The sequence below is a fragment of the Tinamus guttatus genome, unplaced genomic scaffold (genome assembly GCF_059628265.1).
Source record: "Tinamus guttatus ecotype Peru unplaced genomic scaffold, ASM5962826v1 Tinamus_guttatus_pri_ptg000150l, whole genome shotgun sequence".
Classification (NCBI taxonomy): domain Eukaryota; kingdom Metazoa; phylum Chordata; class Aves; order Tinamiformes; family Tinamidae; genus Tinamus; species Tinamus guttatus.
The window spans coordinates 7,728,700-7,743,239 of NW_028288684.1; the positions used below are offsets into that span (position 1 = coordinate 7,728,700).

General features: G+C 39.8%; 1 protein-coding gene across 1 annotated transcript in view; it reads left to right on the forward strand.

The window, feature by feature from the left end:
- ATP8A2 (ATPase phospholipid transporting 8A2) overlaps positions 1 to 14,540 on the forward strand; it is a 302,037-nt gene that overhangs the window by 48,118 nt on the left and 239,379 nt on the right. Inside the window, exons 6-13 of the mRNA XM_088522215.1 lie at positions 1,782 to 1,822; positions 3,713 to 3,786; positions 6,825 to 6,894; positions 8,735 to 8,862; positions 9,881 to 9,992; positions 10,690 to 10,855; positions 13,230 to 13,357; positions 14,393 to 14,470. Of these exons, the coding sequence (XP_088378341.1) occupies positions 1,782 to 1,822; positions 3,713 to 3,786; positions 6,825 to 6,894; positions 8,735 to 8,862; positions 9,881 to 9,992; positions 10,690 to 10,855; positions 13,230 to 13,357; positions 14,393 to 14,470 (797 nt within the window). The remainder of the gene's footprint in view (positions 1 to 1,781; positions 1,823 to 3,712; positions 3,787 to 6,824; positions 6,895 to 8,734; positions 8,863 to 9,880; positions 9,993 to 10,689; positions 10,856 to 13,229; positions 13,358 to 14,392; positions 14,471 to 14,540) is intronic.

The window sequence follows — 14,540 nt, forward strand, 5'->3', positions numbered from 1 at the left end:
ACTTGCTTCTTCAACATGTCAACGAAGGAAAAAGCTTTCCTCTAAATGTCTGTTCTCGCTCTAAATTTCTGTTTTCCCTCAACTTACTGGAAACTGCTAGACATGGAATACCTGAAAAGACCACTTGGATTTTTAAGTCTCTTAACAGAGAACCTATGCAGAAAATCCGAAGAGCTGATTTTGTGCTGAGGCCAATTGCAACATGGCAGTTGGACTTGGTGTGAGAGCATAGGACTTCAGTGATCCCTGTTGGACAGATCCTTTGCTGCTCCCCAGGCCATTTCTGGACATCACTCACTGCAATTTACTGTTCAAGATGAAAACATAAGAAAGTGAGCTTTGAGTAGCTTCCCCTTCTCCCAAATTTAGCTCAAGTGTGGAAAAAAAACCCAGAGAAATATTTAAAGAAGTGGAGGAAACCCAACAATCCACTGGCCTTGTAGTTGAGTTATGAAGGAAAATGTTTACAGGATTGCTTTCAGGGAGGTATTTTTTTCTTCATGCCTGAAAACTTTATCATTTGGACTCTATGTTAATGACTATCAAAGACAGCACTGCTTTCCCTGGCACTAGAGGTGATTTCTCTTCCATAGTCTGTTGGGGAGCAGCTACGAGTGCACCATATATATTAGAGAAATCTCCAATTTACTGGTTGTGGCACAACAGGCCTTGTTATAGGGCATATGAAAGACTGCTCTTTCAAAGGTCAGATAGGCAGTTGTGTCTAATTCATTTGTAGTTAGATAGAAAATGTGTTAATAAACATCTTAAAGGCATCTTATCACAGAAGCATGAATAGACAACCTCAGTAGCTTGACTAATTAATTTTAATGGTTAATTTGATTGCACTAAGCTTGAAAGGTAAACTGTTCTCCTGTAACAAGAACGCAAACTCCTGTACACAAAGGCCAGCTTCATGACTGCTGAACTTCCTCAGACTTGTGACCATGGTATCCCATGGGTGGGAGCTGCTTAAAACTAGGCACAGGAGATGCCAAACACCGTGGTCTGTCTTTGAGGGTTTAGGTTCTTGAAGAAAGGCCTGAGGGTCCATATCTGTTGTTCGAGATCCTGGGCTCAGGTTCTTTCGTGAATTCTGGACTGAGCAAAGCCCAGGTCAAACACAGCTTGAAATAAGGAAGGAACCAGAGCAACAAACCTGTGTGCGGATCCTGGCATCCTTTTTTGCTTTGACTTGACCATTTAGGGCTTCCACCAAAGATAATCTCTCCTTTTCAGTAGGATTTAGAGCATTCTTGACACTCCACTCCCTATATAGGGCTGAAGCTTGAGGTGGGAGTGAGGTTGCATGGGTCAGTCAATTAAGGCCTTTTGCTTCAGTTATTTCCCAGAAGTGAGTCAAAAGTGAGAACAAGTGAGAATTAGATTCTCTGATAAACAGTTTTCTATGATGAATATGCCTTCTGGAGTAGATTGGCAATAATACCCTTTACTTTAAGGAATTTCAGTGTTCAGCTGGGTAGTGGTGCTCACTTTCTGTGTGTTAGTGTGAAATGAGGCCAGGAAGAAGTCAGACTGCTAACAAATCTCAAGGAGATAATGATAGTGACTGCATATAGTTATTAAGAGCAGATTTCCTCCTTTCTTGGATCCACATGTCTACAGCTGTGGACAGTGTGTGCTCCCAACTTCTGAAATATATTTTTTATGATGTGTGTTCCCACTACAGTTAACATCCCTTATTGCTTATTTATGCCTGTTCAGAAGTTCATCCAAATCCCTGGCATTTATTTTGATCCAATTTTAATTTTCCTTTCCAGTTCTAAGAAATGGGATGTGGCAGAACATTATTTGGAAAGAGGTAAATAAAATCTTGGATTTTTTTTTTTTGAGAATTTGTCTTGCTGGAATAAATTAAGAGAACTAGAATTAACTTGTCTCACGTGAGGATTTTTGTGTTTGGAGGGCAGGGGATCCTTTCCCTAACAACAATGGGAATTGCCTGGAACAGCTGAGTACCCACCTTTAAATCCTACTACTGTGTTTCAGTCTAATGCTAATGAATTGTTGTGAAAAATATTTGCTTGGACAGTTAATGCGCTGCAGGGCAGAAACAGTAGTGTTAGTGTTCTAGAAGCGGACCGAAAACAAGCTTTCTTTGGAATGTGCAACTATGATGCATCAACTGTAATCTCCTGAAAATCAAAGAGATTTATTGTGATGGAAGAGCTTAAAAAAAACCCTCCTAAGTCCTGGGGCTAATTAGCAGGACCTGTGCCTTATTTGAGCAAGCAGCCTCCTACCACCATAGGCACTTGGATCCCAAGCCCTGTGAAGCACTGTGTAAGAAACCTTTAATATTTATTTTTAGAACTCACTGAAGTCATTCAGGATGCATAGAGCTAACTGGCTCTTGGAGCTCCTTCCTTGGGAAGGACAAGCTGAGTGCTCTCGGCTCTGATAACTGAGGAGAAAGCACATCCAAACCTTCCAAACCTTGCGGGAAACGGTGCCCACCTCCGGAGGCCTCAGTGCAGCGTGGCTGGAGCGCTCGGCTGTGGTGGAAGCTGGAGATTGCCAAGGACTCTGGTGCCTCGTGCTGATGTCTGCGCTCAGGGTTCCTTGTGCAGCTTTACACGGAGCTGCAAGGTGGCACCTGAAGCTGAACCTGGAATCCGGTTTTCGCTAGCCTTAGCCCTTAGCTTTAGCCTTTGCTTTCCTAGCCACTTCTTAGATTAAGCTGAGGCTGCCTCTGCATGTTGTCCATCCTTCTGTTCACTGCTGAGCGCCACAGAACAGTTATTCCCCAACTCGTTTAATTTAAGGTAGATTCCTGAGCTCTCTCGTGGTAAAATTACAGCAGAAGTTTTTCCGTGGGATCAGAATAAGGTTTTCCTTAACTAATAAATCTGTATGTTCAAATACACCATCTACTTCTCTTCTTATAAATGAATGTGCAAAATGTTTTAAGCTCATTTGAGGTTATAAGAAGTCTATTGGATATTCAGCAGCCTGATATTCATCAGTATGGTGGTGGCCTGCTGCCCTGAGGGAGCTGGATGGGATTTACATCCTGAAAAGGATCAAGAACATGACTACTACTAAGGGTGATGGAATCTCCCTTGTTTACAGTATTCCATAAATTGGGACTTTTTACACTTCAAATGACTAACGGTCAAGGACAAACTAGTTGGTTTTGTCTGAAGAGACAATACATCTTGTGAGTCATAAATGCAAGTAGAAAGCTAGAGGAAGATGCTGATGACGGGGTAGGTAAATAACACACAAGGATAGATGGAAAGGTGAGAAATAAGGAAGAGGAGAAGCTCTTGACTTCGAGGAATATTAATAAGTTTGAAGATTAAAAAGTAATTTGCATAGAAAAAGAATGCCATAAGTGAGATAAGACTGTACTTAAAGAAAAATAAACTCTAATTTCGATAAAAGCGGAAATATAGAAGAGAAAAAAACACTTTAAACATAATCTGGGGAAGTTCACACTTTCTCATGGAGCACGTAACTTTGTTATGTGGCTTATTTCATACTAAGAACAGGAAACATTTTGACACCAGGCTTCCACACTCACTGTGGAAAGCACCCTGACCTTCAGAAGCACTGTGTCTCTAGGTGTTGTGTGCATGATGCTGTTCTCTTGGCTGGGTGAAGGAAAATAACAAACTAACCTTCCAGATGAGCAAACTGTTTATTTTTTCTCTTTCATGCTTCTGTGCTCCTGCCCCTGCTTCAATAGGTGGCAGTAGGCGATATTGTGAAGGTCACCAATGGGCAACATCTTCCAGCAGACATGATCATTGTATCTTCCAGGTATCCCGAGTGGGGGTGAAATGATGTGTCTGATGAACTGAGGTGCAGAGGACTCTAAACTCTGTAGCTGCTATTAATAAAAACAGATATCAGATGGCACTTTTTCTTTTCCACATAGGAAATCAAACTTAAATAAAGCCAAAAGAGTGTTTTGCTAGTCAATGATTCATTTGTCATCATTGACTTCTTTTTGTAGCTAAGATGTTAAGATGGGTAACTTCAAGAAAGCATAATGTGCTGCAAGAAAGTATTAAGGTGTGCTGGGAGAGAGGAACATCTGTTTCACAGTCTTGGTGAAGTTGATCCTTCCAAGGAACATATAATCAAGAAAAGTTGCTCTTCAGTTTTATTCCAGTTAATTCCACTAAATTACCAGTATGTTTTTTTGCCCTTGGCTTTCAAAGTTACCTCAAAGTAGTAATTTGAGGAGCTTAGCCCAGCTGGCATCTAAATAACTACACTGCAAAATAGCACTTGGATTTCACTCATTTGCTCTTGGGCCACATGTGTTGCATATTAGTCCCTACCACCATAGCAAAAACAAACTCTTAGATACTTCTCAGATTTTCTTGTGAAATGTGGGATAATTTGTTAATAAAAATATGCTAGAAAATGCAGGCTAGCTGTTGGGTCCTGGGAGCCCTTCAGGAACACTAGTCAGCTCCTGAAGCTGATTGATTAGTTTAGCATTGGGCAGCAGCTGGTAATCCTGGGGGTGAAGGCAACAGCACTGTCCACGTTGGGAGCAGAGCTGTGAACAGGAGACAGGAGTGATGAGCCTGCTTGTGACGGGAGTGATGTTCCTGCTTGTGATAGCAGTTCCTGCTTGTGACTTTGTTTTTCTGAAGTAGACACACCGTATGAAACCTTAGTCTTTTCCATAGTGCTTCCCGCCCTCCAAACACGTAACCTACAGCCGCTGCTGTGCTGCTCTGAGTGCTAGGTCAGGTTTTCCCAGGTGACTCAACTTCTAAGGAAACTTGTTTTCCAAGCTACTGCTTTTGCCCTTTTCTGCTTTTGTCCCTTTCGTTCTTTGGATGTGTCACTGTTTGGCACACACTGTGGTGATGGGGTTGGTCCTACTGAAGGCTCTAGGGGAAAGCTCAGTGGGATTTATGTCACACGATCAAGGATAGAGCTAGTTACGCTCCCACGGCACAATGCTGGATTTTTAAAATACATAACAAACCCCAAATTATTAAATGAGCAGCTGTCAACCTCAAATGTAATTAGTGAAACTGTTTTGACATCAATAATTTCCTGTTCCAACACTGAGGAATATTTCTTCTACTTAATATCTTATACTAAAATCTGTTTCATTTCTTAACTTGCATGGGTCATTTTTTTCCATTTTACCGTACTAATCCATTGATATCTGTCATACCCGTATAAAATAAATGAAGTATTTAGCCCAAAGTACTGATTTGGGAAAAGCTTGACTTAAAGTAAATAGCAATTTCTGTGGCAGTTCTGCATTTACAATTGATGTTATTCTTATGATCCTTTTGAATGGCAATACTAAGTGTCCTCAGTTCACCAGAAGGCTTTGCATGCTCTGGAAGGGTGGCTTTTTGCTTTTATATATATTTATATATATAAATTTTCTGTGTCTGGATTAGCTGCCAGAGTTGAAAGTCTTTTTTTTTTAATCCTGATTTTTTTTTCCGTTTCTATAGAAGAAAGGTGATATCAAATGAATTTTATGTACAGATAAATTAACCTAAATAATAATAATAAATGTGATTTTTTTTCACACAGCTTTTATTTGGCATGAAACATTTCTGTAGAAATATGGGAAAAGTGGGAAACTGCCTTGTAAGAGTTCTCCTTAATGAGTTAACTATCTCAATTGTATTGGATAGGAGATTTTTAATAAAAGTAAAATTGGTATCAGATTGAACTTAATTCATGACCTCCTTGGAGAAGATTTCAGATTGCCCATGTGGGAGGAGACAAGTACAGACGCTGCATCTTTCTTCTTGGAGTATGGAGAAAAAAGGACTTCTTTCTCTGGAGAGAAAAAAATAACCTATGTTGTATTCATACCTGTCCCTTAACATTTTGCTAAGGGGTCCTTGTGTTACTGACGCTTTTGCTGATTAGCTACTTTTACTGGTAATAAATTAATAAGTTATTTTACTGCAAATAGTTAGTTAATTTACTATTTATTTTATACTGCAAATGGCAGTATTTCAAGAGTATGAAAAGTGATGAGCTGACAAAAGACACATTTGGGTCCGGGTGGGAAATGAGTATTCCTTACCAGCCTGAGAAGCCAGTGGAGAGCAGTCACCAAGGTGCTGTGTAGAGCATCTAAAAGCCTCAGGGACATGCCAGGAAATGAGCCACGATAGAAGTGCCTTTCCTTATCAGAGGTGCTGCCACCATTGACCTCTGCCACGTTAGGTGTAGGTAAGACTAACGAAGAACGCAGCTGATGAGGAATGCGCACTTCCCTGAGGACAAAGGTTTGTCCTAATCTCTGCAAGATGCAGACAGCAGGCCTCAGTTTCAAACCCTTAAAGTGTTCTGATTCTTGCAACAAGCTGCTTAGTAGCAGCTTCAGGTGAGGAGCTTGTAGAAATTTGAACAACTTGAACATGGTTCTGTGGCTGTGACCTCTTGTGTTCACCACAAGAACTCAGCACATTAACCACTCTACACCCAAGTATGGTCCCTTCTTTATTGCTTTGTGGTAGCTCTTTATCTTTATCTTTGTGGGGATAAAACACAAGCTGAAGTATTTTTCCAAAGTGTAATGTAAAATATTTTCCTTCTGGCATCTGTAGTTGAAGCATGACCATTAAATTCTTATTCAGCCTTTGGTTTAGATAAGTTTGAGAGACTGGTTTTGAGGTATCTTTGCAAATTGAATACTTTCAGCTGATTCTTTCATGATCGTACAGCACCATATTTATTTTTTATTCTGCATAGTGTATTGAAGATGTATATTGTGGATCATTTAATGTAAAAGCAGTGTAAAAAAATGTAATAGTCTTAAGTTTTAAATATTGAAAATCTTGTTGTGCTCCTTGCAGTGAACCTCAAGCAATGTGCTATATTGAAACAGCTAATCTTGATGGGGAGACGAATCTCAAAATACGACAGGTAAAATGAAAAATGAAACGTCTTAGTGTTTCTTTGGGGGTGCAGTGTTAGCTACAGAGCAGACAGTTTAGCTGGTGTGATAACAATACAGATGCTATTTAATAAAATTGCTGTTAGCCTCCTTGCAACAAATTAAAAGTGCAATAATAAATACATCATGTTTAAATCTAAGGAGCTAATCTGGAAGGAGGGGTTTAAGGCCATAGAAGCAAAATAAGCAGACCTTGACTGTGATTTCTCTGCTTGGTGATTAGAGTGGTAACTTCCATCAGACAACTGCAAGGCATTCCAAGTACTGCCAGTTTTCCTCTGCCCTATTAGCTGAGCACAGTGTCTTGCAGGGGTGTTGAGGTATCCACTCTCAGACGTGGGCGGCCTACTCTGTGTTTTGTGGCTGGACAAGGCTGGAATGGATTTTCTTGTGAATGCTTCACGTGAGAATTAACTGCCTGCGGAATGCAGAAGCCACAAAATTATAGCTAAAAAATCAGGAACTGGAGGTTTCTTTTTTCCATACTGGTGCATTTGTGTACTCTGTAACATCATTTTTGGCCCAACAATACAAAAGCATTTCTTGAATACAAGAATGATTGCTTTTTTAGTGTTGTTACTACTTATTTTTCATTTTCTTCCGTTTCGAAGAAGAAAAGGAAATTCTTGTATGCTAAATTAGAGTGTAACACCATCAGCTGTTTAAATTGCAGGTGTAACCTGAGCTTTTTTTTCCCATTAGTAATTATGTTTTTAGCTAACTACCTTAATATTATATTTTTATTTAAAAGCTCCGGTGCTTCTCAAGCAGTTTGGCTAAGAACTTTTGAAAGAAGTTGTATTCCAACATAGCACTTCCCAAGACTTAAGTGTTCACAAAAGATTTGAAGTTCCATATTTAAAACAAACAAACAAATCTTTGCCTGTGCTCAAAGTTGTAGCTTTCCTGTCACAAGTATTGATCTATGGTCTGTCTCTGACTGCTCAGAACGACTTTGTGTGTGTCCCTGGTTGAGACACAGTGGGTTGGTTCGTGGGCTGCTTAGTTTGGAAAAGCTTTACATGTGCTGTTGATTTACTGCCTTTGAAGAAATGAGTTCAGCCAGTCTAGGTCAGCCCAGTAGATCGGGTCTTGAGTTTCTGTTATGGTGTATCCAGAAGTGAACAAAATCTGTTTAAAATACAAAAATAAGTTTTTTTAAAAAGCCTAGTACTGTTGTACTTCAGTCTAGCTCTGACAAAAGAAATGAAACATGAGAATAAAGTTCTACCAACTTGAAAGGGCTCATTTGCTTACTCAAGTGAGGCTGTTCGTAAATGAAAAGCAATGGAGTGTTGCATATGTGGTCGTTGAGATACAGTAAGCTATATGCTGTGTTACAGTTGCATGGTGGGCTGATAATTAGTCTTGAGTAGGATCAGAGCACAAGTTCTGCATTGACTTGGAGAAACTATGCTCACAAGTGAGCGTAATTGCATTTACTGGCATTAACACATCAGCAGAACTGTGAAAGAGAAGCTGAGACTGTTTACCTCTTCCTACTTCCCTGTGCACACGTGCAACTTGGTGCTTTGTGGAGGTGATTTTCCTCCCTGCTGCTGAGAGATTGTATAGGAAACTAACTCTAACTATCCCTGTCCTATACAAACACAGATAATATCTGCGTCCATCATAGTGAACTTCGTATGGGAAAGAATCATTGGAAAAGCAAACAAACAAACAAAAATCCTTAAGAAATGTAAAATCTGTATATCTATCTTGCATCTTTTTGTTGAAAAAAAATCAGTTTTCCTAACATGTCTTCTGCTATTTTTTTTTCAACTTTCTCCCTTGGCCTGGTTTCTGCAGGGATTGGCTCAAACTGCTAGTCTCCAGTCAAGAGAGGAATTGATGAAAGTGTCTGGAAGGATAGAATGTGAAGGACCCAACCGGCATCTCTACGACTTTGTTGGAACCTTGCGCTTAGATGGTCAAAGGTATCGACTTGACAGCAAAACCATGATTTTCTTTGTTTAGGAAAAATACCGTTTGCTTTCTGTCTGCAACACTGAGCGTATGCATGGTTTCAGAGTTAATAATTAACACCTGTTAATTGGGTCATCTCCTAATGTTAGATGGCATTGTCCTGTCTTCCTGTGGAGTCTTCTGCGGTAGAAGTCTGTAACCTGATGACTGGGGGACTGGATTTTCATGGAAGCTCTACAAACCCTCTTGGCTTGTTATGGGAGAGATGGCCTCTCTGAAATTGTATTTTTTAAACAAAAAGTGACATGGGAGGAAAGAATACGATTTTTGGTTTTGAGTTGTCTTATTGCAGGTAGGAAAAGCTGGAGCTCGCTCCAAAAGGAGCCAGTACTCCACCGTGTTCAGATCTGTACAGAAAAGTCTTTGCAGAATCTGGATTATTTATCAGTTAGAATCTTTGATCTATTTCAAATAATTGTAAGAAAAGAACTTTTGAAAATTTCAATTTGTAGAACTGTAAGGGTCAGTATGAGCACATTGTCCTGCATAAAATCTGTACTCCTTGGGTAACTCAGCTGAAAAGTGACAGATGTAAGAATAGTAGATCTCCTGCTTCCACTTGACAATCACATGGGCTGAACTCTCTTTCCAAAATGTTCATTAAATTACTTATTTGGGGTAATGATATACTTGGAATGGATGATCTGTTTGCAAGTGTAGTGCATGTTTTTCTGCTAGGGCTCGTATTAGCCAACGGGAAGTTCAGAGGAGACTTAGGGCTGCCAAACAAGTTTTTAAGTTTGGGGAAACTGCAGCAGCTCTCTTGTGTAACCTTGCTGCCCTTAACCGGGATTAGACTTTCGAAGCACTGAAACCTGTGTATTGTAAGGACAGGGTAGGATTTATAGGTCATTAGAATACTTTACTCCTCTTGCCTTTTTTTCTTTCTTGAGAGGGAATAGAACTGAAAAGAGAAATACTTTCTTAAAGCATTATGAAGAATTTAAATATATACTTCTTGCTTTCCAGTCCAGTTCCTGTTGGACCTGACCAGATCTTGCTAAGAGGTGCACAACTGAGGAACACTCAGTGGGTCTTGGGCATTGTCGTGTATACGGGACATGATACAAAACTCATGCAGGTAAAGATCTTCAATCTGGAGATGTGAAGCTTGTTCTCAGTGAAGTTATGGGTTTTCATGTATCTCGTTTGTCTTTAAAACTAGTTATGAAAATAAAGACTTGATTCAGAGCTGTTTAAGTAAGACAGGCCTTGATGGGTATCCGGAGCTATAGATACCTCATTAATATGCATGCATGTATGCATATATATGTATATACATATTAAAAAAGTACAATATGTAGGCAAGTTGTATATAATGACTTGTATGGAACCTGGACAACATCTAACGTTCTGTGGAGTTTTGCAGCTGAAGAGATGTAATGACGACCTTCTGCCATTTTAGAGCTTTGAGATAATTAGGCTAATGCTACAATCTTTTCATTGTCTTAATGGCAAGGAGTGCCTGGAGAGACCAGGCCCAGGCATGTGCTGCTTGCCCCTGCTGACCATCAGTGAGATGGGTAGAGAAAAGATAAGCACACAGAGCTTCTACTGTCTGTAGAAGCTGATGGGTCTTTTCTCCCATCTCCTGTCACTTTAGGAGTCAGTATGCCTAATGATTCCATTGCTGCCTTGCTGAACTTTACATATGATACCAACTAGATGATGGAGTTGACAAATGCTATATCTGGCTCTTCAAAATTAGACCAAGTTTGCTTCTGCAATCTCCTCTTGTTTAAGTCATTACCAAACCTTTTGTTGTTGTTGCTATTTAGAATTCAACCAAAGCACCTCTGAAGAGATCAAATGTGGAGAAAGTAACCAACATGCAGATTCTGGTGTTGTTTTGTATTCTCCTGGTCATGGCCCTTGTGAGTTCTGTAGGTGCCTTATTATGGAACAGAACCCATGGTGAAGTCGTCTGGTACCTTGGCTCAAACGGTCAGTATGCAAACATTGTAACAGATTGCAGGGCTAGCCACACTCTCAGTTTTGTTGAATAAAGACATAAAGTAAGAAAGAAAGGAGAGAACATAAAGCCTGTCACTATTTTTTGGTGACCCAATGTATTTTGGAAACAGACGGGGATAGCTTTAGCTTATTACTAAAGTTTCTGTTAATAAAACCTTCCAAGGTTTGCTAAATACCACTGAGCTGCTGTCTAAGCAGGAGGGAAACCAGTACAAGAGAGACAGGAGTGATTCTTGGGTGTTTGGTGGAGAAATAAATGGATAAACGCTTCCAGGGTGCAGCTGAAGTTCCAGTTTGTTTTCAGATAGATCGGTGCTATGGCCTCGTCTGTCCGATCTGCTCGGACCTTACTAGGGGGTAGTGGGTATCAGTCTGAGGGTACTGATCTTATGCTCATTTACATAAGAAAAGGATTTTTCCAGTTGTGTGCTTTTCTGTGGTTTCTGTGGCAATTAGAAGCACTGACCTTCTTCAGTGATGGTGTGCAAAAAAAGCATGCTGGTAAAAGCATGCTAAGGATTATGACTCTTTCTCTTTTACGTTGTTTCTAGAGACACTCTGGGTTCTGACTTTTATGTCACTTTGCAGACAAAACTGATAAGGACAAAACTGTCCCTATAAAAGGGTTTTTATTTGGTTTCATTTATCAGTTTAGATAAAGATATGGGCCTTATGCAAACACTTGAGGATGAAATATAAATTTCTGCTCAACAGAGACAGTTTATATTAGCTAGCTATAAAATGAGTTAGAGGCATCTTGAGATGTAGATCTAAAAACTGTCTCACTGAAACTGCAAATGTTCTTTTTACTGGTGATGGTAACATAGACCACAAAGGCTGCCTGCTGTTTCAGATAAACTTCAAGTCTGAGATGATTAGTATTAAAACTCTTCTGGTGGGAGCAAGGGAGCATCTCATGCTTGACTCTGGCTTCTGGTACTTCTAATAAAGTCTTCCAGAAGCAGAAGCAATGACTTTTGAAGTCTCTTCCTCACACTCCCCCTTGTTTTTATTGAGGAAGCATAAATTTGTGACTTCCAATGACTAAAAGAAGTAATATTGGTGAAGACTACTGGAACATAAGACTGTTGAACTTGTGCTAATGTAGAAGAGATGCAGGCTGACTGATGATAGTTGTGTGCTACTTGTAACCAACTATATGTGAAGCAAGGTTAAATTCTTGAACACAGTTTCTATCACTTCTGTAACTGTCACAGATAGGAAAGACACTTTTGTCCTTCAGGCTGGGCAGGTAGATTTGATATTTTAACCTAATCTTTAATTTCTGTAGAGATCGTATTGCAAAAGAATTTTCTTTCCCGATCAAGTGTGCCTCTAGTTTTTTCATAAACTGACCGAAGCCACTTAAAAGACACAGCATGCAACTCGTGCATTTGACTTGAAGGTGCCTACCTTCAAAATTCAAGCCTATTTCTGATGCTTGGGATTCAGCATCTTACTTTGGTGGCTTCTACCTCCTCCAGATTTGCTCCTGTGCCTCCTTCCCAACCTCTTTTTAATGCTGGAGGCCCTTTAGTGAGCCAAAGTTCCTCCCCCAGCTTCAGTAGAGGTGCAAGACTACAGACAGACACAGAAGAGCCCAACTGTGCTCGTCACCACACACTTTTGTCCACACTTTTCCACAGCAGACAGAAATGGAATGAGCTTCAAAATATTTTCTTCTTCCCCTTAGTACCAGTTGTCTTTCTTGGCAGATGTATTTGAGCAATTTATCCAGTGTTGGCACGACTAATAAAGGCTGTTCTGCTGGAGCAGGATGCCTGGTTTAGTTTATTGTGACTATTCTGCAGTCATCTTGTTTTCTTAGATTTCTTAGCTTAGTCCAATGTGAGTAGCATCTCAGTTTTGTCAATCCTGGCAGCTTTTAGAATAAACTTGTCCTTTGCATCTTGTCCACTGAAACACACAGAAGGCTTTTGGAAAGGTTAAGTTATGTTACTCTTAGTTACTGACTCTTAATTGACACGTAGTGGCAGTTGGTTGACACGTCAGACAAATCTCTACATGTGGGCTGTAGTGTGGAATACTTCACATCATCTGTTCAGCACAGACCCCGCAGAACACACGTTCTGTTTTCTAACGTCCGGCTTTGCCAGCCTTGCACTTCTCACCTGAAATAATGTGCAGCCTCTCCAGACGCGTGTTTTGTGTCTGTAATGCTGAGATCAACACTGAAAAGGTCCTTGTGCAAACAACCTTAACACTCATTGAGTAATTTCAGTGCTACTATATATCATCAGGCCAAGTGTAGAAATATGGTTGCCCATCTACTCTGCCACTCCTGCCTTTTGGATGCTGATGTCTGGTGTTCTTTGGTCCACAGAAATGCTGTCTGTCAACTTTGGATACAATCTGCTGACATTTATAATCTTGTACAACAACCTTATTCCAATTAGTCTTCTGGTGACACTGGAAGTTGTCAAATTTACTCAGGCTCTTTTTATAAATTGGGTAAGTAATGAGAATAGACATGTTAACATCACCTTTGAAATTACAAAAAAAATATTCACGCTGAAGTCATTACCAGATTTTCTGGTGACGTTTAGGATATAACTTCTGTGAAAGACTGTATTAGTGTATTCTGTGTTTCACAGGAAACTTAAAAAATATTTTATAGGAAGTTCTCTTGCGTAAGTGCTGATTTTTGTGTATCAGACTTTCTGGGTAGAAGTAGTGGTTCTTCACTGGTTAAGAGAAGTCTTTCAGCTAATTCATGTTTGATAACATTTTGAAAACTCGTTTGTATCATATAGTTTTTCTCAGCCGTAACAGATGGAAAGACTAGATTCTTTTCTTGTTTTTCCTGAGTCTGCCTGGCCTTTATGTCACCTCTATTGATCTGAGACATAGTATTTCTCACCTCATTCTACAAAAAAAATGATCTCTGTTCAGGGGAGCTTTGGCTTCAAAGTACATTTCAGTTACGAAAAGAAATGTCAGTGATGTCTCTTAAAGGCGAACAGACAGAAGAAGGGAAATGTTGCTTATCTTGATAGGCATTCCTCTTACAGCTTTCTGTAAAGTTGCAGGGGTTTGTCTAAAATCAAGTAAGCAAGGAATTCATGGATATTCTCTGAGCTGCTTATAGTGTATTGGAGACATTTGAGTTGACTTTTTAATCAGAAATTACTTTGCTGGTTCATATAGGAGCTATACTATTGCCTCTCCCAGTTAAATGCAGTAGCAAAGCCCATTTCACGGAGTGAGGCATTTTGTCTTTAATTGTGGCCGCTGCTTGAGTAAATTGCATCGTTTCTGTGACTTTAATTAAAAAAACAAAAAACAAACCAACAACAACAACAAAAACTTTGAGTAGCTATTGCCTGCTAGAACTACTACTCACTGTACTGGAGTCTTAAAAAGATGATGTACTGAGGAAACAAACAGTTACCTCTAACGTAATTAGGCTTTTTACGTAGTATGAGGGAAAGGAGATCCCATTCTTGTCAGGGATGGCATTTAGGTCTAATTTTGCTCTTCTTTCAGGATATAGATATGTATTATCCTGAAACAGATACCCCTGCAATGGCCAGAACTTCAAACCTTAACGAGGAACTTGGGCAGGTAAGAGAACCTGTCAAGAGAAATTTATGTCTGTGACATGATCTCAGAAGATAGGAAGCATGAAAACATG